The sequence below is a fragment of the Scyliorhinus torazame genome, chromosome 6 (genome assembly GCF_047496885.1).
Source record: "Scyliorhinus torazame isolate Kashiwa2021f chromosome 6, sScyTor2.1, whole genome shotgun sequence".
NCBI lineage: Eukaryota > Metazoa > Chordata > Chondrichthyes > Carcharhiniformes > Scyliorhinidae > Scyliorhinus > Scyliorhinus torazame.
In genome coordinates, this window is record NC_092712.1 from 1,417,820 (window position 1) to 1,442,050 (window position 24,231).

General features: G+C 50.4%; 1 protein-coding gene across 1 annotated transcript in view; it reads right to left on the bottom strand.

Annotated features, from left to right (window-relative positions):
* LOC140425663 (plectin-like) overlaps positions 1-24,231 on the bottom strand; it is a 620,159-nt gene that overhangs the window by 92,774 nt on the left and 503,154 nt on the right. The window contains 2 exon segments of the mRNA XM_072510158.1: positions 1,614-1,752; positions 12,015-12,193. Coding sequence (XP_072366259.1) covers positions 1,614-1,752; positions 12,015-12,193 — 318 coding nt within the window.

Here is a 24,231-nt window from a genome sequence, read left to right on the forward strand (position 1 = left end):
GTGTGTCTGTGTGTGTGCGTGTCTGTGTGTGTCTGTGAGTGTGTGTCTGTGTCTGTGTGTGTGTGTGTCTATGTGTGTGTGTCTGTGTGTGTGTCTGTGTGTGTGTGTGTCTGTGTGTGTGTCTGTGTGTGTGTGTGTGTCTGTGTGTGTGTGTGTCTGTGAGTGTGTGTGTCTGTGTCTGTGAGTGTGTGTGTGTCTGTGTCTGTGTGTGTGTGTGTGTGTCTGTGTGTGTGTGTCTGTGTGTGTGTGTGTGTCTGTGTCGGTGTGTGTGTGTGTGTCTGTGTGTGTGTGTGTGTCTGTGTCTGTCTGTGTGTGTGTGTGTGTCTGTGTGTGTGTGTCTTTGTGTGTGTGTGTGTCTTTGTGTGTGTGTGTGTCTGTGTGTGTGTGTGTCTGTGTGTGTGTGTGTGTGTCTGTGTGTGTGTGTGTCTGTCTGTCTCTGTGTGTGTGTGTGTGTGTGTGTGTTTGTCTGTGTGCGTGTGTGTGTATAGAGAGGGGGGGGAGAGAGAGTTAAAATGGGGAATTAGGAATTAGATAATAGTTAACCAGTTACATTTGCAGCATATTTCATTATAGTTTGTGTTATAAATAAACAGTACTTGTGTTTACATTTATAATAATAATAATCTTGATTGTCGCAAGTAGGCTTACATTAACACTGCAATGAAGTTACTGTGTAAAGCCCCTAGTCGCCACATTCCGGCACCTGTTCGGGTCACAGAGGGAGAATTCAGAATGTCCAATTCACCCAACAGCACGTCTTTCGGGACTTGTGGGAGGAAACCGGAGCACCCGGAGGAAACCCACGCAGATACGGGGAGAACGGCAGACTCCGCGCAGACAGTGACCCAAGCCGGGAATCGAACCTGGGACCCTGACACTGTGAAGCCACAGTGCTAACCACTGTGCTACCGTGCTGCCCTTACTAACCTGGTGACTGTAATTATTGGGCAGCCAAGGACCAAAGAGTTTGGGTATTTTAATAAGAATTATTGGTTAATTTCCTTGCGTTGCGAGTTCGGATCAAGGGGGGGGGGCTGGAATTAACCACTCCCTCGCCCAGGGTGGCGTAACAGCTGGTGATTTTATTTTTATTCATTCACAAGATGAGGGCGTCGCTGGTTAGGGAGCATTTATTACCCATCCCTAATTGCCCTTCAGAAGGTGGGGGTGAGCTGCCTTCTTGAACCGCTGCAGTCCCTGAGGTGTAGGTACACCCACTGTGCTGTTAGGGAGGGAGTTCCAGAATGTTGATCCAGCGACAGTGAAGGAACGGTGATATATTTCCCAGTCAGGGTAGTGAGTGACTTGGAGGGGAGCCTCCAGGTGGGGGAGGGTTCCCAGGTATCTGCTGCTCTTGTCCTTCTAGATGGGAGTGGTCGTGGGTTTGGAAGGTGCTGCCTGAGGAACCTTGGTGAGTTACTGCAGTGCATCCTGTCGATGGTGAACACGGCTGTGAGGTTAATATGGCACCAAGTCTAAATGACACTCTCCCCTCACTCACTGCACCCTTTTATATCCCCTGCAGTTTAAGTAAAGTCACTGATGGGCACTGTCACACTCTGCTCCCTCACAGTGTCACAGTGTCACTGATCACTGATGTTCTCCACTCTTACCTTCAGCTGCTGTTTATAGGACTCCAGGGACTTTGTATCAGCAGGGACAGTGTTTACCTCCCTCAGCCGAGTCTCATATTTCTCGACTAGATCCTCAGCCTCCTGTGTGCTACGAATCACCACATTGATTGTCTTCAATCTGCAAAGAAAGGGGAGGCAGTAATAATAATAATAATCGCTTATGGTCACAAGTAGGCTTCAATGAAGTTACTGTGAAAAGCCCCTAGTCGCCACATTCCGGCGCCTGTTTGGGGAGGCTGTTATGGGAATTGAACCCGCGCTGCTGGCTGTGTTCTGCATTACAAGCCAGCTGTTTAGCCCACTGCGCTAAACCAGCCCCTCAGGGCACGAGAAGGAGCTGAGATAAACAGACAGGGCGATAAAACCTTTTGGTTTTAGGCTGGCTGACAAGGCGAGACTAAAACTCTCAGCTCATCACCAACTCTACCCCACACCAGTTATAAGGCTAAATATTTCATTGCACATAATTCAGACCCTGGATGGTGTTGAGTTTCTTGAGTGTTGTTGGAGCTGCGCTCATCCAGGCAAGTGGAGAGTATTCCATGACTTGTGCCGTGTAGATGGTGGACAGGCTTTGTGGGGGTCAGGTGACTGTCCCTCATGGCAAACTGGTACAAAAGGTGAAGTCACACGGGATCAGGGTGTGGTAGTCGGTATTAGGGGTATTACGGTACCTAGGTTGAGGCTGTAAGATCATTGGTGTGGGAGGTACCTGAGACAGGAAGATCATTGGTGAAGCCTGCCTGCTGGTTCCGCCCAGTAAGGCGGAGTATAAGAGTCTGTGTCTCCCCAGCAGCTGCATTCTGTACCTGGGCTGCTGGGGAAACATCGAGTCCAATAAAGCTTCAATTATCATCCAATCTCGCTTCTGGAGTCATTGATCGAGCATCAATTTATTGGACTAGATTTTAAAGGATGGAGCTCCGAATCAAGCCGGAGTGTCTGTAACTCAGCCCCCACGCAGCAAACTCAGCGGCAACCTTCAAACACTGGCTGGCGTGCTTCAAAGGGTACCTCAGGACGGCCACGACTGCACCCACGGAGGACCAGAAACTGCAAGTTCTCCACTCGAGGGTGAGCCTAGATCTACTCCCTCAGTGAGGATGCGGACGATTTCGAGGCCGCGATGGCCCTGTTGAAAGGAGACTACATTCGCCCAGTAAACCAGGTTTACGCATGACATCTGCTAGCAACAAGGCGACAAATCCCGGGGGAATCGCTGGATGAATTCTACCGCACGCTCCTGGTACTAGGTAGGAACTGTGACTGCCCGCAAGTTTCAGCCAGTGACCGCACAGAACCTTTAATCCGGGACGCATTCGTTGCAGGTATGCTGTCCTCCCAAATCTGTCAGCGGCTGCTGGAGAAACAGCCACTGGGCCTCAAGGAGGCACGGGCCCTTGCTAGCTCCCTGGATGTGGTCTCCCGAAACGCCCGCGTGTACGCCCCCGACCGCGCGGCAGCCCCTTGGGCAGCGTGGAACCCACCCGCGGCCGACCCCGATGCATCCCCCATCCGCCCACAAGCTTGTGCCGCACGGCCACCAGGCCACCCAGGGAGCCCCGCTGTTATTTTTGCGGGCAAGCCAAGCACCCCCGGCAGCGTTGCCCGGCCCGCTCCTCCACCTGCAAAGGTTGTGGCAAAAAGGGCCATTTTGTGGCGGTATGCCAGGCCTGGGCGGTCGCCGCTGTCTCCGGGGGTGAACCGGGGCCGCCACCACAACTCTCTCCATGGGCCACATGCGGGCCGCGGGCGCCGCCATCTTCGTTTTCCCCAGCCACGTGCGGGCCCCAGGTGCCGCCATCTTTTCCGTAGGGACCACGTGCGATGCGTGGGTGCTGCCATCTTGCCCACCCCCAGCCATGTGCGACCCGTGGGCGCCGCCATCTTGGCTGATTTTGGGGGCGGATGTTTGAGGGCAAATCAACATCTGACATGTGGGAGGCTTTCAAGTGTCAGTTGATAGGAATACAGGACAGGCATGTTCCTGTGAGGAAGAAAGACAAATACGGCAATTTTCGGGAACCTTGGATGACGAATGATATTGTAGGCCTCGTCAAAAAGAAAAAGGAGGCATTTGTCAGGGCTAAAAGGCTGGGAACAGACGAAGCCTGTGTGGCATATAAGGAAAGTAGGAAGGAACTTAAGCAGGGAGTCAGGAGGGCTAGAAGGGGTCATGAAAAGTCATTGGCAAATAGGGTTAAGGAAAATCCCAAGGCTTTTTACACTTACATAAAAAGTAAGAGGGTAGCCAGGGAAAGGGTTGGCCCACTGAAGGATAGGCAAGGGAATCTATGTGTGGAGCCAGAGGAAATGGGCGAGGTACTAAATGAATACTTTGCATCAGTATTCACCAAAGAGAAGGAATTGGTAGATGTTGAGTCTGGAGAAGGGGGTGTAGATAGCCTGGGTCACATTGTGATCCAAAAAGACGAGGTGTTGGGTGTCTTAAAAAATATTAAGGTAGATAAGTCCCCAGGGCCGGATGGGATCTACCCCAGAATACTGAAGGAGGCTGGAGAGGAAATTGCTGAGGCCTTGACAGAAATCTTTGGATCCTCGCTGTCTTCAGGGGATGTCCCGGAGGACTGGAGAATAGCCAATGTTGTTCCTCTGTTTAAGAAGGGTGGCAGGGATAATCCCGGGAACTACAGGCCGGTGAGCCTTACTTCAGTGGTAGGGAAATTACTGGAGAGAATTCTTCGAGACAGGATCTACTCCCATTTGGAAGCAAATGGACGTATTAGTGAGAGGCAGCACGGTTTTGTGAAGGGGAGGTCGTGTCTCACTAACTTGATAGAGTTTTTCGAGGAGGTCACTAAGATGATTGATGCAGGTAGGGCAGTAGATGTTGTCTATATGGACTTCAGTAAGGCCTTTGACAAGGTCCCTCATGGTAGACTAGTACAAAAGGTGAAGTCACACGGGATCAGGGGTGAACTGGCAAGGTGGATACAGAACTGGCTAGGCCATAGAAGGCAGAGGGTAGCAATGGAGGGATGCTTTTCTAATTGGAGGGCTGTGACCAGTGGTGTTCCACAGGGATCAGTGCTGGGACCTTTGCTCTTTGTAGTATATATAAATGATTTGGAGGAAAATGTAACTGGTCTGATTAGTAAGTTTGCAGACGACACAAAGGTTGGTGGAATTGCGGATAGCGATGAGGACTGTCTGAGGATACAGCAGGATTTAGATTGTCTGGAGACTTGGGCGGAGAGATGGCAGATGGAGTTTAACCTGGACAAATGTGAGGTAATGCATTTTGGAAGGGCTAATGCAGGTAGGGAATATACAGTGAATGGTAGAACCCTCAAGAGTATTGAAAGTCAAAGAGATCTAGGAGTACAGGTCCACAGATCACTGAAAGGGGCTACACAGGTGGAGAAGGTAGTCAAGAAGGCATACGGCATGCTTGCCTTCATTGGCCGGGGCATTGAGTATAAGAATTGGCAAGTCATGTTGCAGCTGTATAAAACCTTAGTTAGGCCACACTTGGAGTATAGTGTTCAATTCTGGTCGCCACACTACCAGAAGGATGTGGAGGCTTTAGAGAGGGTGCAGAAGAGATTTACCAGAATGTTGCCTGGTATGGAGGGCATAAGCTATGAGGAGCGATTGAATAAACTCGGTTTGTTCTCACTGGAACGAAGGAGGTTGAGGGGCGACCTGATAGAGGTATACAAAATTATGAGGGGCATAGACAGAGTGGATAGTCAGAGGCTTTTCCCCAGGGTAGAGGGGTCAATTACTAGGGGGCATAGGTTTAAGGTGAGAGGGGCAAAGTTTAGAGTAGATGTACGAGGCAAGTTTTTTACGCAGAGGGTAGTGGGTGCCTGGAACTCACTACCGGAGGAGGTAGTGGAGGCAGGGACGATAGGGACATTTAAGGGGCATCTTGACAAATATATGAATAGGATGGGAATAGAAGGATACGGACCCAGGAAGTGTAGAAGATTGTAGTTTAGTCGGGCAGTATGGTCGGCACGGGCTTGGAGGGCCGAAGGGCCTGTTCCTGTGCTGTACATTTCTTTGTTCTTTGTTCTTTGACCCCGATTCGGATGACCACACACCGCCCGAGGAAAATCTTCACCTTTTACCACGACTTGCCTCGGTGACCCTGGACCAGTTTTGGCCCCGAACTCTCTCGACCGCGCTCATCAACGGGCGCAAAACATCCTGCCTGATCGACTCCGGGAGCACAGAGAGCTTCATACACCCCAATTCGGGAAGGCGCTGTTCTCTTCCCATACATCCAGTTAACCAAAAATCTCCCTGGCCTCCGGGTCTCACTCTGTGGAGATCAAGGGGTTCTGCGTAGCGAACCTCACGGTCCAGGGAAGGGAATTTAAAAATTTCCGACTCTACGTCCTTCCTCACCTCTGCACTGCCGCGCTCCTGGGATTGGACTTCCAATGCAACCTCCAGGGCTTAACCTTTAAATTCGGAGACCCTATACACCCCCCCTCACTGTCTGCAGCCTCACAACCCTCAAGGTCGACCCGCCTTCCCTTTTTGTGAACCTCACCCCGGATTGCAAACCCATCGCCACCCGGAGCAGACGATACAGTGCCCAGGACTGGACCTTCATTGGGTCAGATGTCCAGTGGTTACTGAAGGAAGGTATTATCGAGGCTAGCAACAGCCCCTGGAGAGCTCAAGTAGTGGTTGTAAAGATGGGGAGAAGCACAGGATGGTCATCGATTATAGTCAGACCATCAACAGGTATACGCAGCTCGACACGTACCCTCTCCCCCGCAGATCTGATTTGGTCAATCAGATTGCACAATACAACGTCTTTTCCACGGTGGACCTCAAACTGCCTACCACCACCTCCCCATCCGCCCTAGCGACCGCAGGTACATTGCATTCGAAGCCGATGGGCGGCTCTACCACTTCCTAAGGGTTCCCTTCGGTGTCACAAATGGAGTCTCGGTCTTCCAACGGGAGATGAACCGAATGGTTGACCGGTACGGTTTGTGGGCCACATTTCCGTACCTCGATAACGTCACCATCTGCGGCCACGACCAGCAGGACCACGACACCAAACTCTGCAAATTCCTCCAGACCTCAAAAACCCTTAACTTAACCTACAACAAGGACAAATGCGTGTTCAGCACCGAACGTCTAGCCATCCTCGACTACGTAGTGAATGATGGAGTCAGAGGCCCAGATCCCGAACGCATGTGCTCCCTCATGGAGTTCCCCCTCCCCCACTGCTCTAAGGCCCTGAAACGCTGCCTGGGATTTTGAGTGTGTGTGTGATAGTGTGAGTGAGTGAGTGTGGGAGTGAGTGTGATAGCGTGAGTGAGTGTGAGAGTGAGTGTGAGTGTGGGAGTGAGTGTGTGGGAGTGTGTGTGTGAGAGAGTGAGTGTGTGGGAGTGAGCATAGGTTTGAGTGTGGGCGTGAGTGTGTGGGAGCGAGTGTGTGAGAGTGAGTGTGTGGGAGTGAGTGTGTGAGAGGGTGTGAGTGTGAGAATGTGTGTGTGGGAGTGTGAGTGTGGGAGTGAGTGTGTGAGAGTGAGTGAGTGGGAGTGAGTGTGTGAGAATGAGTGTGTGAGAGAGTGAGTGTGTGGGAGTGAGTGTGTGGGAGTGAGTGTGTGGGAGTGAGTGTGTGAGTGTGAGAATGTGTGTGTGGGAGTGTGTGTGTGTGTGGGAGTGCGTGTGTGAGAGTGAGTGTGTGAGCGTGAGAGTGTGAGAGTGAGTGTGAGTGAGTGTGAGTGTGGGAGCGAGTGTGTGAGAGTGAGTGTGCGAGAGTGAGTGTGTAGGAATGAACATAGGTTTGAGTGTGGGAGTGAGTGTGTGGGAGTGAATGTGTGGGAGTGAGTGCGATAGTGTGAGTGAGTGTGAGATTGCGAGTGAGTGTGGGAGTGTGATAGTGGGAGTGAGTGTGATAGTGTGAGTGAGTGTGGGAGTGAGTGTGATAGTGTGAGTGAGTTAGTGGGAGTGTGTGATTGTGTGAGTGAGAGTGTGTGTGTGTGAGAGTGTGTGGGAGTGAGTGTGATAGTGCAAGTGAGTGTGAGTGTGTGATGAGTGTGAAAGTGTGTGTGAGTGTGAGGGTGTGAGTGTGAGAGGGAGTGTGATAGTGTGAGTGTGTGAGAGTGAGTGTGGGATCAGTGTGATAGTAAGAGTGTGGGAGTGAGTGTGATAGTGTGAGTGAGTGTGGGAGTGGTTGTGATAGTGTGAGTGAGTGTGAGAGTGAGTGTGAGAGTGAGTGTGGGAGTGAGTGTGAGAGTGAGTGTGAGAGTGAGTGTGGGAGAGAGTGTGATAGTGGGAGTGAGTGTGAGATAGTGAGTGTGGGAGTGAGTGTGATAGTGTGAGTGAGTGTGTGAGAGTGAGTCTGATAGTGTGAGTGTGAGAGTGAGTGAGTGAGTGTGTGAGTGAGTGATAGTGTGAGTGATAGTGAGTGTGGGAGTGAGTGTGATAGTGTGAGTGAGTGTGCGAGTGTGTGAGAGTGAGTGAGTGAGTGAGTGTGATAGTGTGTGAGAGTGAGTGTGTGAGTGAATGATAGTGTGAGTGTGTGTCGGAGTGAGTGTGGGAGTGAGTGTGATAGTGTGAGTGAGTGTGATAGTGTGAGTGAGTGTGTGAGTGAGTGTGTGAGTGAGTGTGATAGTGTGAGTGAGTGTGGGAGTGAGTGTGATAGTGTGAGTGAGTGTGGGAGTGAGTGTGGGAGTGAGTGTGATAGTGTGAGTGATTGTGAGTGTGGGCGTGAGTGTGATAGTGTGAGTGAGTGTGAGTGTGGGAGTGAATGTGAGAGTGAGTGTGATAGTGTGAGTGTGGGAGTGAGTGTGATAGTGTGAGTGAGTGTGAGTGTGGGAGTGAGTGTGAGTGTGGGAGTGAGTGTGATAGTGTGAGTGAGTGTGAGTGAGTGAGGTTAGATAGGGTGGACAGCGAGAGCCTTCTCCCGCGGATGGATATGGCTGGCACGAGGGGACATAACTTTAAACTGAGGGGTAATAGATATAGGACAGAGGTCAGAGGTAGGTTCTTTACGCAAAGAGTAGTGAGGCCGTGGAATGCCCTACCTGCTACAGTAGTGAACTCGCCAACATTGAGGGCATTTAAAAGTTTATTAGATAAACATATGGATGATAATGGCATAGTGTAGGTTAGATGGCTTTTGTTTTGGTGCAACATCGTGGGCCGAAGGGCCTGTTCTGCACTGTATCGTTCTATGTTCTATGAGTGTGAGTGTGGGAGTGAGTGTGGGAGTGAGTGTGATAGTGTGAGTGAGTGTGAGTGAGTGTGTGTGGGAGTGAGTGTGATAGTGTGAGTGAGTGTGTGTGGGAGTGTGAGTGTGGGAGTGAGTGTGATAGTGTGAGTGAGTGTGAGTGTGATAGTGTGAGTGAGTGTGATTGAGTGGGAGTGAGTGGGAGTGTGGGAGTGAGTGGGAGTGTGGGAGTGAGTGTGATAGTGTGAGTGAGTGTGAGTGTGAGAGTGAGTGTGAGTGTGGGAGTGAGTGTGTGTGTGAGAGAGTTAGTGTGATAGTGTGAGTGAGTGTGAGTGCGTATGAGTGTGGGAGTGAGTGTGATAGTGTGAGTGAGTGTGGGAGTGAGTGTGAGTGTGATAGTGTGAGTGAGTGTGAGTGAGTGTGAGTGTGGGAGGAACAGACGAGGCCTGCGTGGAATATAAGGAAAGTAGGAAGGAACTTAAGCAAGGAGTCAGGAGGGCTAGAAGGGGTCACAAAAAGTCATTGGCAAATAGGGTTAAGGAAAATCCCAAGGCTTTTTACACGTACATAAAAAGCAAGAGGGTAGCCAGGGAAAGGGTTGGCCCACTGAAGGATAGGCAAGGGAATCTATGTGTGGAGCCAGAGGAAATGGGCGAGGTACTAAATGAATACATTGCATCAGTATTCACCAAAGAGAAGGAATTGGTAGATGTTAAGTCTGGAGAAGGGTGTGTAGATAGCCTGGGTCACATTGTGATCCAAAAAGACGAGGTGTTGGGTTTCTTAAAAAATATTAAGGTAGATAAGTCCCCAGGGCCTGATGGGATCTACCCCAGAATACTGAAGGAGGCTGGAGAGGAAATTGCTGAGGCCTTGACAGAAATCTTTGGATCCTCGCTGTCTTCAGGGGATGTCCCGGAGGACTGGAGAATAGCCAATGTTGTTCCTCTGTTTAAGAAGGGTAGCAAGGATAATCCCGGGAACTACAGGCCGGTGAGCCTTACTTCAGTGGTAGGGAAATTACTGGAGAGAATTCTTCGAGACGGGATCTACTCCCATTTGGAAGCAAATGGACGTATTAGTGAGAGGCAGCACGGTTTTGTGAAGGGAAGGTCGTGTCTCACTAACTTGATAGAGTTTTTCGAGGAGGTCACTAAGATGATTGATGCAGGTAGGGCAGTGGATGTTGTCTATATGGACTTCAGTAAGGCCTTTGACAAGGTCCCTCATGGTAGACGAGTACAAAAGGTGAAGTCACACGGGATCAGGGGTGAGCTGGCAAGGTGGATACAGAACTGGCTAGGCCATAGAAGGCAGAGAGTAGCAATGGAAGGATGCTTTTCTAATTGGAGGGCTGTGACCAGTGGTGTTCCACAGGGATCAGTACTGGGACCTTTGCTCTTTGTAGTATACATAAATGATTTGGAGGAAAATGTAACTGGTCTGATTAGTAAGTTTGCAGACGACACAAAGGTTGGTGGAATTGCGGATAGCGATGAGGACTGTCGGAGGATACAGCAGGATTTAGATTGTTTGGAGACTTGGGCGGAGAGATGGCAGATGGAGTTTAATCCGGACAAATGTGAGGTAATGCATTTTGGAAGGTCTAATGCAGGTAGGGAATATACAGTGAATGGTAGAACCCTCAAGAGTATTGAAAGTCAAAGAGATCTAGGAGTACAGGTCCACAGGTCATTGAAAGGGGCAACACAGGTGGAGAAGGTAGTCAAGAAGGCATACGGCATGCTTGCCTTCATTGGCCGGGGCATTGAGTATAAGAATTGGCAAGTCATGTTGCCTTAGTTAGGCCACACTTGGAGTATAGTGTTCAATTCTGGTCGCCACACTACCAGAAGGATGTGGAGGCTTTAGAGAGGGTGCAGAAGAGATTTACCAGCATGTTGCCTGGTATGGAGGGCATTAGCTATGAGGAGCGGTTGAATAAACTCGGTTTGTTCTCACTGGAACGAAGGAGGTTGAGGGGAGACCTGATAGAGGTCTACAAAATTATGAGGGGCATAGACAGAGTGGATAGTCAGAGGCTTTTCCCCAGGGTAGAGGGGTCAATTACTAGGGGTCATAGGTTTAAGGTGAGAGGGGCAAGGTTTAGAGTAGATGTACGAGGCAAGTATTTTACGCAGAGGGTAGTGGGTGCCTGGAACTCACTACCGGAGGAGGTAGTGGAAGCAGGGACGATAGTGACATTTAAGGGGCATCTTGACAAATACATGAATAGGATGGGAATAGAGGGATATGGACCCAGGAAGTGTAGAAGATTGTAGTTTAGTCGGGCAGTATGGTCGGCACGGGCTTGGAGGGCCGAAGGGCCTGTTCCTGTGCATTTCTTTGTTCTTTGGGAGTGACTGTGAGTGTGATAGTGTGAGTGTGGGAGTGAGTGTGAATGTGTGTGAGTGTGAGTGTGTGTGAGTGTGGGAGTGTGTGTGTGAGTGTGGCAGTGAGTGTGATAGTGTGAGTAAGTGTGAGTGTGGGAGTGAGTGTGAGTGTGGGAGTGAGTGTGGGAGTGAGTGTGAGTGAGTGTGATAGTGTGAGTGAGTGTGAGTGTGTGTGAGTGTGTGAGTGAGTGTGGGAGTGAGTGTGAGTGTGGGAGTGAGTGTGAGTGTGGGAGTGAGTGTGTGTGAGTGTGGGAGTGAGTGTGAGTGTGGGAGTGAGTGTGAGTGTGGGAGTGAGTGTGTGTGAGTGTGGGAGTGAGTGTGAGTGCGGGAGTGAGTGTGAGTGTGGGAGTGAGTGTGAGTGTGGGAGTGAGTGTGATAGTGTGTGAGTGTGTGAGTGAGTGTGAGTGTGGGAGTGAGTGTGGGAGTGAGTGTGAGTGAGTGTGGGAGTGAGTGTGGGAGTGAGTGTGAGTGTGTGTGTGTGAGTGAGTGTGGGAGTGAGTGTGAGTGTGGGAGTGAGTGTGATAGTGTGTGAGTGTGTGAGTGAGTGTGAGTGTGGGAGTGAGTGTGAGTGAGTGTGGGAGTGAGTGTGAGTGAGTGTGGGAGTGAGTGTGGGAGTGAGTGTGAGTGTGTGTGTGTGTGTGAGTGAGTGTGGGAGTGAGTGGGAGTGAGTGTGAGTGAGTGAGTGTGAGTGTGTGTGTGTGTGAGTGAGTGTGAGTGAGTGTGTGTGAGTGAGTGTGAGTGTGGGAGTGGGTGTGATTCAGTGTATTTGTGAATAAGTGTGTATTGGGCTACGCAGGAAGCTGCTCAGGTTGGAACTCACTTTTCCAGATATACAGTTGAGAGACTGTAGACTCGCTCCATCTTCTGTAAGGTGATGTCGATCTCCGAGCGCAGCGTCGGAGCGTTAGTTAGCTGCTGCGACAGAGCGAGTACGTTCTCTGTCTTCACCGTCACTGCCTTCAAATTCTTCTCAATCCCTTCCAGCTCACAGTGCACTTTCTGCAAACAGAAAATCTATCACTTTCAGCAGGAGCCCTGGGCCTGTGGCTCGCAGTCTACCCCCGCCACCCCCCCTCCCCAGTCTCCCCCGGCTCCCCACCACCCCTCCCCTCCCCCGCACTCGCCCCCTCTCTCCCCCCTCCCCCTCACTATCCCCCATCTCGCCACTCCCCACCACCCCTCCCCCTCCCCAGCACTCGCCCCCTCTCTCCCCCATCCCTCTCCCCCCCTTCCCCTCACTCTCCCCCATCTCGCCACTCCCCACCACCCCTCCCCCTCCCCAGCACTCGCCCCCTCTCTCCCCCATCCCTCTCCCCCCCTTCCCCTCACTCTCCCCCATCTCGCCACTCCCCCTCACCCCTCTCCCTCCCACTCTACCCAACTCTCTCCCCACTTCCCCTCCCCCCTCCCTCTCCTCCTCCCCAATCAACCCCTCTCTCCTCCCCCTACTCCCTCCCCACTCTCCCCCTGCCCCCCCTCCCCCTCACTCCCAATCTACCCCCTCCCCGTTCACCCTCTCTATCCCCCTGCCCACTCACCCCCCACTCCCCTCTTCGACCCCTCCCCCCTCCCCACTCTCCCTCTCCCTTCCCCCCCTCTCCCTTCACTCTTAAAGGATGTGAGGCAACCCGCCTCTACCCCCCTCCCAGGCCGTGCGTCCCAGACCATCACCACCCTCTGGGTAAAAAGATTTTTCATCAAATTCCCCTAAACCTCCCACTCCTCACCTTGAACGTGTGTCCCCCTCGAACTGACCCTTCAACGAAGGGGAACAGCTGCTCCCTCTCCACCCTGTCCCTGACCCTCAGAATCTTGTCCACCTCGATCAGGTCGCCCCTCAGTCTTCTCTGCTCCAGAGAAAACAACCCCAGCCTATCCAACCTCTCTTCATAATAGTGTTCAATTCTGGTCACCACACTACCAGAAGGATGTGGAGGCTTGAGAGAGGGTGCAGAAGAGATTTACCAGAATGTTGCCTGGTATGGAGGGCATTAGCTATGAGGAGCGGTTGAATAAACTCAGTTTGTTCTCACTGGAACGAAGGAGGTTGAGGGGCGACCTGATAGAGGTATACAAAATTATGAGGGGCATAGACAGAGTGGATAGTCAGAGGCTTTTCCCCAGGGTAGAGGGGTCAATTACTAGGGGGCATAGGTTTAAGGTGAGAGGGGCAAGGTTTAGAGTAGATGTACGAGGCAAGTTTTTTACGCAGAGGGTAGAGGGTGCCTGGAACTCACTACCGGAGGAGGTGGTGGAAGCAGGGACGATAGTGACATTTAAGGGGCATCTTGACGAATATATGACTAGGATGGGAATAGAGGGATACGGACCCAGGAAGTGTAGAAGATTGTAGTTTAGTCGGGCAGCATGGTCGGCACGGGCTTGGAGGGCCGAAGGGCCTGCTCCTGTGCTGTACGTTTCTTTGTTCTTTTATAACTGAAATGTTCAATCCCAGCAACATCCTGGTGAATCTCCTCTGCACCCCCTCCAGTGCAATCACATCCTTCCTGTAATGTGGTGACCAGAACAGCACACAGTGCTCCCACTGTGGCCTCACCAAAGTTCGATACAACTCCAACATGACCCCCCTGCTTTTGTAATCTCTGCCCCGATTGATAAAAGCGAGAGTCCCATATGCCTTTTTCACCTCCCTATTAAGTTGCCCTTCTGCCTTCAGAGATCTGTGGACAAACACGCCAAGGTCCCTTTGTTCCTCTGAACTTCCCAGTGTCAGACATTCATTGAATATTTCCTGTCAAATTATTCCTTCCAAAGTGTAACACCTCTCACTTTTCAGGATTAAATTCCAGCTGCCACTTATCTGCCCATTTGACCATCCCGTCGATATCTTCCTGTAACCCAAGACACTCGCTCTCACTGTTACCCCCCCGGCCAATCTTTGTGTCATCGGAAACTTACTGATCCTGGCCCCCCACATAGTCATCTGTCGTTTATATAAATGATTCTGGATAGGAGCGAAAGCGACAGGGTAGTTGTTATGGGGGACTTTAACTTTCCAAATATTGACTGGAAACGCTATAGTTCGAGTACATTAGATGGGTCCGTTTTTGTCCAATGTGTGCAGGAGGGTTTCCTGACACAGTATGTAGATAGGCCAACGAGAGGCGAGGCTATATTGGATTTGGGACTGGGTAATGAACCAGGACAGGTGTTAGATTTGGAGGTAGGTGAGCAGTTTGGTGATAGTGACCACAATTCGATTATGTTTACTTCAGTGATGGAAAGGGATAGGTATATACCGCAGGGCAAGAGTTATATCTGGGGTAAAGGCAATTATGATGCGATGAGGCAAGACTTAGGATGCATCAGATGGAGAGGAAAACTGCAGGGGATGGGCACAATGGAAATGTGGAGCTTGTTCAAGGAACAGCTACTGCGTGTCCTTGATAAGTATGTACCTGTCAGGCAGGGAGGAAGTGGTCGAGTGAGGGAACCGTGGTTTACTAAAGTAGTCTAAACACTTGTCAAGAGGAAGAAGGGGGCTTATGTAAAGATGAGACATGAAGGTTCAGTTAGGGCGCTCGAGAGTTACAAGTTAGCCAGGAAGGCCCTAAAGAGAGAGCTAAGAAGAGACAGGAGGGGACATGAGAAGTCTTTGGCAGGTAGGATCAAGGATAAACCTAAAGCTTTCTATAGATATGTCAGGAATAAAGGAATGACTAGGGTAAGAATAGGGCCAGTCAAGGACAGTAGTGGGAAGTTGTGCTTGGAGTCCGAGGAGATAGGGGAGGTGCTAAATGAATACTTTTTGTCAGTATTCACACAGGAAAAAGACAATGTTGTCGAGGAGAATACTGAGATTCAGGCTACCAGACTAGAAGGGCTTGAGGTTCATAAGGAGGAGGTGTTAGCAATTCTAGAAAGTGTGAAAATAGATAAGTCCCCTGGGCCAGATGGGATTTATCCTAGGATTCTCTGGGAAGCTAGGGAGGAGATTGCTGAACCTTTGGCTTTGATTTTTGAGTCATCTTTGTCTACAGGAATAGTGCTAGAAGACTGGAGGATAGCAAATGTTGTCCCCTTGTTCAAGAAGGGGAGTAGAGACAACCCAGGTAACTATAGACCAGTGAGCCTTACTTCTGTTGTGGGCAAAGTCTTGGAAAGGTTTATAAGAGATAGGATGTATAATCATATGGAAAGGAATAGTTTGATTAGAGATAGTCAACACGGTTTTGTGAAGGGTAGGTCATGCCTCACAAACCTTATTGAATTCTTTGAGAAGGTGAACAAACAGGTGGATGAGGGTAGAGCAATTGATGTGGTGTTTATGGATTTCAGTAAAGCGTTTGATAAGGTTCCCCACGGTAGGCTACTGCAGAAAATACGGAGGCATGGGATTCAGGGTGATTTAGTAGTTTGGATCAGAAATTGGCTAGCTGGAAGAAGACAAAGGGTGGTGGTTGATGGGAAATGTTCAGACTGGAGTCCAGTTACTACTGGTGTACCACAAGGATCTGTTTTGGGGCCACTGCTGTTTGTCATTTTTATAAACGATCTGGAGGAGGGCGTAGAAGGATGGGTGAGCAAATTTGCAGATGACACTAAAGTCAGTGGAGTAGTGGACAGTGCGGAAGGATGTTACAAGTTACAGAGGGACATAGATAAGCTGCAGCGCTGGGCTGAGAGGTGGCAAATGGAGTTTAATGCAGAAAAGTGTGAGGTGATTCATTTTGGAAGGAATAACAGGAAGACAGAGTACTGGGCTAATGGTAAGATTCTTGGCAGTGTGGATGAGCAGAGAGATCTCGGTGTCCATGTACCTAGATCCCTGAAAGTTGCCACCCAGGTTGAGAGGGTTGTTAAGGAGGCGTACGGTGTGTTAGCTTTTATTGGTAGAGGGATTGAGTTTCAGAGCCATGAGGTCATGTTGCAGCTGTACAACGCTCTGGTGCGGCCGCATTTGGAGTATTGCGTGCAATTCTGGTCGCCGCATTATAGGAAGGATGTGGAAGCATTGGAAAGGGTGCGGAGGAGATTTACCAGAATGTTGCCTGGTCTGGAGGGAAGATCTTATGAGGAAAGGCTGAGGGACTTGAGGCTCTTTTCGTTAGAGAGAAGGTTAAGAGGTGACTTAATTGAGGCATACAAAATGATCAGAGGATTAGATAGGGTGGACAGTGAGAGCCTTTTTCCTCGGATGGTGATGTCTAGCACGAGGGGACATAGCTTTAAATTGAGGGGAGATAGATATAGGACAGATGTCAGAGGTAGGTTCTTTACTCAGAGAGTAGTAAGGGCGTGGAATGCCCTGCCTGCAACAGTAGTGGACTCGCCAACACTAAGGATATTCAAATGGTCATTGGATAGACATATGGACGATAAGCGAATAGTGTAGATGGGCTTTAGAGTGGTTTCACAGGTCGGCGCAACATCGAGGGTCGAAGGGCCTGTACTGCGCTGTAATGTTCTATGTTCTATGTATTTACCCCGATGTCTCTGTATTCATCCCGATGTCCCTGTATTCACCCCGATGTCCCTGTATTTACCCCGATGTCTCTGTATTCACCCCGATGTCCCTGTATTTACCCCGATGTCCCTGTATTTACCCCGATGTCCCTGTATTCACCCCGATGTCCCTGTATTCACCCCGATGTCCCTGTATTTACCCCGATGTCTCTGTATTCACCCCGATGTCCCTGTATTTACCCCGATGTCCCTGTATTTACCCCGGTGTCCCTGTATTTACCCCGATGTCTCTGTATTCACCCCAATGTCTCTGTATTCACCCCGATGTCCCTGTATTTACCCCGATGTCCCTGTATTTACCCCGATGTCTCTGTATTTACCCCGATGTCCCTGTATTTACCCCGATGTCCCTGTATTTACCCCGATGTCCCTGTATTTACCCCGATGTCCCTGTATTCACCCCGATGTCCCTGTATTTACCCCGATGTCCCTGTATTTACCCCGATGTCTCTGTATTTACCCCGATGTCCCTGTATCCACCCCGATGTCTCTGTATTCACCCCGATGTCCCTGTATTCACCCCGATGTCCCTGTATTTACCCCGATGTCTCTGTATTCACCCCGATGTCCCTATATTCACCCCAATGTCCCTGTATTTACCCCGATGTCTCTGTATTCACCCCGATGTCTCTGTATTCACCCCGATGTCCCTGTATTTACCCCGATGTCCCTGTATTTACCCCGATGTCCCTGTATTTACCCCGATGTCCCTGTATTCACCCCGATGTCCCTGTATTTACCCCGATGTCCCTGTATTTACCCCGATGTCCCTGTATTTACCCCGATGTCCCTGTATTCACCCCGATGTCCCTGTATTTACCCCGATGTCCCTGTATTCACCCCGATGTCTCTGTATTTACCCCGATGTCCCTGTATTTACCCCGATGTCCCTGTATTCACCCCGATGTCTCTGTATTTACCCCGATGTCTCTGTATTCACCCCGATGTCCCTGTATTTACCCCGATGTCCCTGTATTTACCCCGATGTCTCTGTATTTACCCCGATGTCCCTGTATTCACCCCGATGTCCCTGTATTTACCCCGATGTCCCTGTATTTACCCCGATGTCCCTGTATTTACCCCGATGTCTCTGTATTTACCCCGATGTCCCTGTATTCACCCCGATGTCCCTGTATTCACCCCGATGTCTCTGTATTTACCCCGATGTCCCTGTATTTACCCCGATGTCCCTGTATTCACCCCGATGTCTCTGTATTTACCCCGATGTCTCTGTATTCACCCCGATGTCCCTGTATTTACCCCGATGTCCCTGTATTTACCCCGATGTCTCTGTATTTACCCCGATGTCCCTGTATTCACCCCGATGTCCCTGTATTTACCCCGATGTCCCTGTATTTACCCCGATGTCCCTGTATTTACCCCGATGTCTCTGTATTTACCCCGATGTCCCTGTATTTACCCCGATGTCCCTGTATTCACCCCGATGTCCCTGTATTTACCCCGATGTCCCTGTATTCACCCCGATGTCCCTGTATTCACCCCGATGTCCCTGTATTCACCCCGATGTCCCTGTATTTACCCCGATGTCTCTGTATTTACCCCGATGTCCCTGTATTCACCCCGATGTCCCTGTATTCACCCCGATGTCCCTGTATTTACCCCGATGTCTCTGTATTTACCCCGATGTCCCTGTATTTACCCCGATGTCCCTGTATTTACCCCGATGTCCCTGTATTTACCCCGATGTCCCTGTATTTACCCCGATGTCCCTGTATTCACCCCGATGTCCCTGTATTCACCCCGATGTCTCTGTATTCACCCCGATGTCCCTGTATTCACCCCGATGTCCCTGTATTCACCCCGATGTCCCTGTATTTACCCCGATGTCCCTGTATTCACCCCGATGTCCCTGTATTTACCCCGATGTCTCTGTATTCACCCCGATGTCCCTGTATTTACCCCAATGTCTCTGTATTCACCCCGATGTCCCTGTATTTACCCCGATGTCCCTGTATTTACCCCGATGTCCCTGTATTCACCCCGATGTCCCTGTATTCACCCCGATGTCCCTGTATTCACCCCGATGTCTCTGTATTCACCCCGATGTCCCTGTATTCACCCCGATGTCCCTGTATTTACCCCGATGTCCCTGTATTTACCCCGATGTCTCTGTATTTACCCCGATGTCCCTGTATTCACCCCGATGTCTCTGTATTCACCCCGATGTCCCTGTATTTACCCCGATGTCCCTGTATTTACCCCGATGTCCCTGTATTCACCCCGATGTCTCTGTATTCACCCCGATGTCTCTGTATTTACCCCGATGTCTCTGTATTTACCCCGATGTCTCTGTATTTACCCCGATGTCCCTGTATTTACCCCGATGTCCCTGTATTTACCCCGATGTCTCTGTATTTACCCCGATGTCTCTGTATTCACCCCGATGTCTCTGTATTTACCCCATGTCCCTGTATTCACCCCGATGTCCCTGTATTCACCCCGATGTCCCTGTATTCACCCCGATGTCTCTGTATTCACCCCGATGTCCCTGTATTTACCCCGATGTCCCTGTATTTACCCCGATGTCCCTGTATTTACCCCATGTCCCTGTATTCACCCCGATGTCCCTGTATTCACCCCGATGTCCCTGTATTCACCCCGATGTCTCTGTATTTACCCCGATGTCTCTGTATTTACCCCGATGTCCCTGTATTCACCCCGATGTCCCTGTATTCACCCCGATGTCCCTGAATTCACCCCGATGTCTCTGTATTTACCCCGATGTCTCTGTATTCACCCCGATGTCCCTGTATTTACCCCGATGTCCCTGTATTTACACCGATGTCTCTGTATTTACCCCGATGTCTCTGTATTCACCCCGATGTCCCTGTATTTACCCCGATGTCCCTGTATTCACCCCGATGTCTCTGTATTTACCCCGATGTCTCTGTAATTACCCCGATGTCCCTGTATTCACCCCGATGTCCCTGTATTCACCCCGATGTCTCTGTATTTACCCCGATGTCTCTGTATTTACCCCGATGTCTCTGTATTTACCCCGATGTCTCTGTATTCACCCCGATGTCCCTGTATTCACCCCGATGTCTCTGTATTCACCCCGATGTCTCTGTATTCACCCCGATGTCTCTGTATTTACCCCGATGTCCCTGTATTTACCCCGATGTCCCTGTATTTACCCCGATGTCCCTGTATTCACCCCGATGTCCCTGTATTCACCCCGATGTCCCTGTATTCACCCCGATGTCCCTGTATTTTCCCCGATGTCCCTGTATTTACCCCGATGTCTCTGTATTTACCCCGATGTCTCTGTATTTACCCCGATGTCTCTGTATTCACCCCGATGTCCCTGTATTCACCCCGATGTCCCTGTATTAACACCGATGTCCCTGAATTCACCCCGATGTCTCTGTATTCACCCCGATGTCCCTGTATTTACCCCGATGTCCCTGTATTTACCCCGATGTCCCTGTATTTACCCCGATGTCCCTGTATTCACCCCGATGTCCCTGTATTTACCCCGATGTCCCTGTATTTACCCCGATGTCCCTGTATTTACCCCGATGTCCCTGTATTTACCCCGATGTCCCTGTATTTACCCCGATGTCCCTGTATTTACCCCGATGTCCCTGTATTCACCCCGATGTCCCTGTATTTACCTCGATGTCTCTGTATTTACCCCGATGTCCCTGTATTTACCCCGATGTCCCTGTATTTACCCCGATGTCCCTGTATTCACCCCGATGTCTCTGTATTCACCCCGATGTCCCTGTATTCACCCCGATGTCCCTGTATTCACCCCGATGTCTCTGTATTTACACCGATGTCTCTGTATTCACCCCGATGTCCCTGTATTCACCCCGATGTCCCTGTATTTACCCCGATGTCCCTGTATTCACCCCGATGTACCTGTATTTACCCCGATGTCTCTGTATTCACCCCGATGTCCCTGTATTTACCCCAATGTCCCTGTATTCACCCCGATGTCCCTGTATTTACCCCGATGTCCCTGTATTTACCCGGATGTCCCTGTATTCACCCCACTGTCTCTGTATTTACACCGATGTCCCTGTATTTACCCCGATGTCCCTGTATTCACCCCGATGTCCCTGTATTTACCCCGATGTCCCTGTATTCACCCCGATGTCCCTGTATTTACCCCGATGTCCCTGTATTTACCCGGATGTCCCTGTATTCACCCCACTGTCTCTGTATTCACCCCGATGTCCCTGTATTCACCCCGATGTCCCTGTATTCACCCCGATGTCCCTGTATTTACCCCAATGTCCCTGTATTCACCCCGATGTCCCTGTATTTACCCCGATGTCCCTGTATTTACCCGGATGTCCCTGTATTCACCCCAGTGTCTCTGTATTTACACCGATGTCCCTGTATTTACCCCGATGTCCCTGTATTCACCCCGATGTCCGTGGAGGTGGGTACGGGGGGGGGGGACCGGGGGGGGGGGGGGTGGGGGTGGGGGGGGGGGTAAATGTCCCTGTATTCACCCCAGATGTCCTGTATTTACCCCGATTTCCCTGTATTTACCCCGATCTCTTATTCTCTCGATTCTTATTCACCATCCCTTATTTCCTCTATGTCTCTTTCCCCGATGTCCCCCTGTATTTACCCCGATGTCCCTGTATTTACCCGGATGTCCCTGTATTCACCCCACTGTCTCTGTATTCACCCCGATGTTCCTGTATTTACCCCGATGTCCCTGTATTCACCCCGATGTCTCTGTATTTACCCCGATGTCCCTGTATTTACCCCAATGTCCCTGTATTTACCCCGATGTCCCTGTATTTACCCCGATGTCCCTGTATTCACCCCGATGTCTCTGTATTCACCCCGATGTCCCTGTATTTACCCCGATGTCCCTGTATTTACCCCGATGTCTCTGTATTTACCGCGATGTCTCTGTATTTACCCCGATGTCCCTGTATTTACCCCGATGTTCCTGTATTTACCCCGATGTCCCTGTATTTACCCCGATGTCTCTGTATTTACCGCGATGTCTCTGTATTTACCCCGATGTCCCTGTATTTACCCCGATGTCCCTGTATTTACCCCGATGTCCCTGTATTTACCCCGATGTCTCTGTATTTACCCCAATGTCTCTGTATTCACCCCGATGTCTCTGTATTCACCCCGATGTCCCTGTGTTTACCCCGATGTCCCTGTATTCACCCCGATGTCCCTGTATTCACCCCGATGTCCCTGTATTTACCCCAATGTCCCTGTATTTACCCCGATGTCTCTGTATTTACCCCGTTGTCCCTGTATTTACCCCGATGTCCCTGTATTCACCCCGATGTCCCTGTATTCACCCCGATGTCCCTGTATTCACCCCGATGTCTCTGTATTCACCCCGATGTCCCTGTATTTACACAGATGTCCCTGTATTTACCCCGATGTCTCTGTATTCACCCCGATGTCCCTGTATTTACCCGGATGTCCCTGTATTTACCCTGATGTCCCTGTATTTACCCCGATGTCTCTGTATTCACCCCGATGTCCCTGTATTCACCCCGATGTCTCTGTATTTACCCCGATGTCTCTGTATTTCCCCCGATGTCCCTGTATTTACCCCGATGTCTCTGTATTTACCCCGATGTCCCTGTATTTACCCCGATGTCTCTGTATTTACCCCGATGTCTCTGTATTTACCCCGATGTCCCTGTATTTACCCCGATGTCTCTGTATTTACCCCGATGTCTCTGTATTTACCCCGATGTCCCTGTATTTACCCCGATGTCTCTGTATTTACCCCGATGTCCCTGTATTCACCCCGATGTCCCTGTATTTACCCCGATGTCTCTGTATTTACCCCGATGTCCCTGTATTCACCGCAATGTCCCTGTATTCACCCCGATGTCCCTGTATTCACCCCGATGTCTCTGTATTCACCCCGATGTCCCTGTATTTACCCCGATGTCCCTGTATTCACCCCGATGTCCCTGTATTTACCCCGATGTCTCTGTATTCACCCCGATGTCCCTGTTTTCACCCCGATGTCTCTGTATTCACCCCGATGTCCCTGTATTTACCCCGATGTCCCTGTATTTACCCCGATGTCCCTGTATTCACCCCGATGTCACTGTATTTACCCCGATGTCCCTGTATTTACCCCGATGTCCCTGTATTCACCCCGATGTCTCTGTATTCACCCCGATGTCCCTGTATTTACCCCGATGTCCCTGTATTCACCCCGATGTCGCTGTATTCACCCCGATGTCTCTGTATTCACCCCGATGTCCCTGTATTTACCCCGATGTCCCTGTATTCACCCCGATGTCCCTGTATTTACCCCGATGTCTCTGTATTCACCCCGATGTCCCTGTTTTCACCCCGATGTCTCTGTATTCACCCCGATGTCCCTGTATTTACCCCGATGTCCCTGTATTTACCCCGATGTCCCTGTATTCACCCCGATGTCACTGTATTTACCCCGATGTCCCTGTATTTACCCCGATGTCCCTGTATTCACCCCGATGTCCCTGTATTCACCCCGATGTCCCTGTATTCACCCCGATGTCTCTGTATTCACCCCGATGTCCCTGTATTTACCCCGATGTCCCTGTATTTACCCCGATGTCTCTGTATTCACCCCGATGTCCCTGTATTCACCCCGATGTCCCTGTATTTACCCCGATGTCCCTGTATTTACCCCGATGTCCCTGTATTCACCCCGATGTCACTGTATTTACCCCGATGTCCCTGTATTCACCCCGATGTCCCTGTATTCACCCCGATGTCTCTGTATTCACCCCGATGTCCCTGTATTTACCCCGATGTCTCTGTATTCACCCCGATGTCCCTGTATTTACCCCGATGTCCCTGTATTTACCCCGATGTCCCTGTATTCACCCCGATGTCTCTGTATTTACCCCGATGTCTCTGTATTTACCCCGATGTCCCTGTATTTACCCCGATGTCCCTGTATTTACCCCGATGTCCCTGTATTTACCCCGATGTCCCTGTATTTACCCCGATGTCCCTGTATTTACCCCGATGTCTCTGTATTTACCCCGATGTCTCTGTATTTACCCCGATGTCCCTGTATTTACCCCGATGTCCCTGTATTTACCCCGATGTCTCTGTATTTACCCCGATGTCTCTGTATTTACCCCGATGTCTCTGTATTCACCCCGATGTCCCTGTATTCACCCCGATGTCCCTGTATTAACACCGATGTCCCTGAATTCACCCCGATGTCTCTGTATTCACCCCGATGTCCCTGTATTTACCCCGATGTCCCTGTATTTACCCCGATGTCCCTGTATTTACCCCGATGTCCCTGTATTCACCCCGATGTCCCTGTATTTACCCCGATGTCCCTGTATTTACCCCGATGTCCCTGTATTTACCCCGATGTCCCTGTATTTACCCCGATGTCCCTGTATTGACCCCGATGTCCCTGTATTCACCCCGATGTCCCTGTATTTACCTCGATGTCTCTGTATTTACCCCGATGTCCCTGTATTTACCCCGATGTCCCTGTATTTACCCCGATGTCCCTGTATTCACCCCGATGTCTCTGTATTCACCCCGATGTCCCTGTATTCACC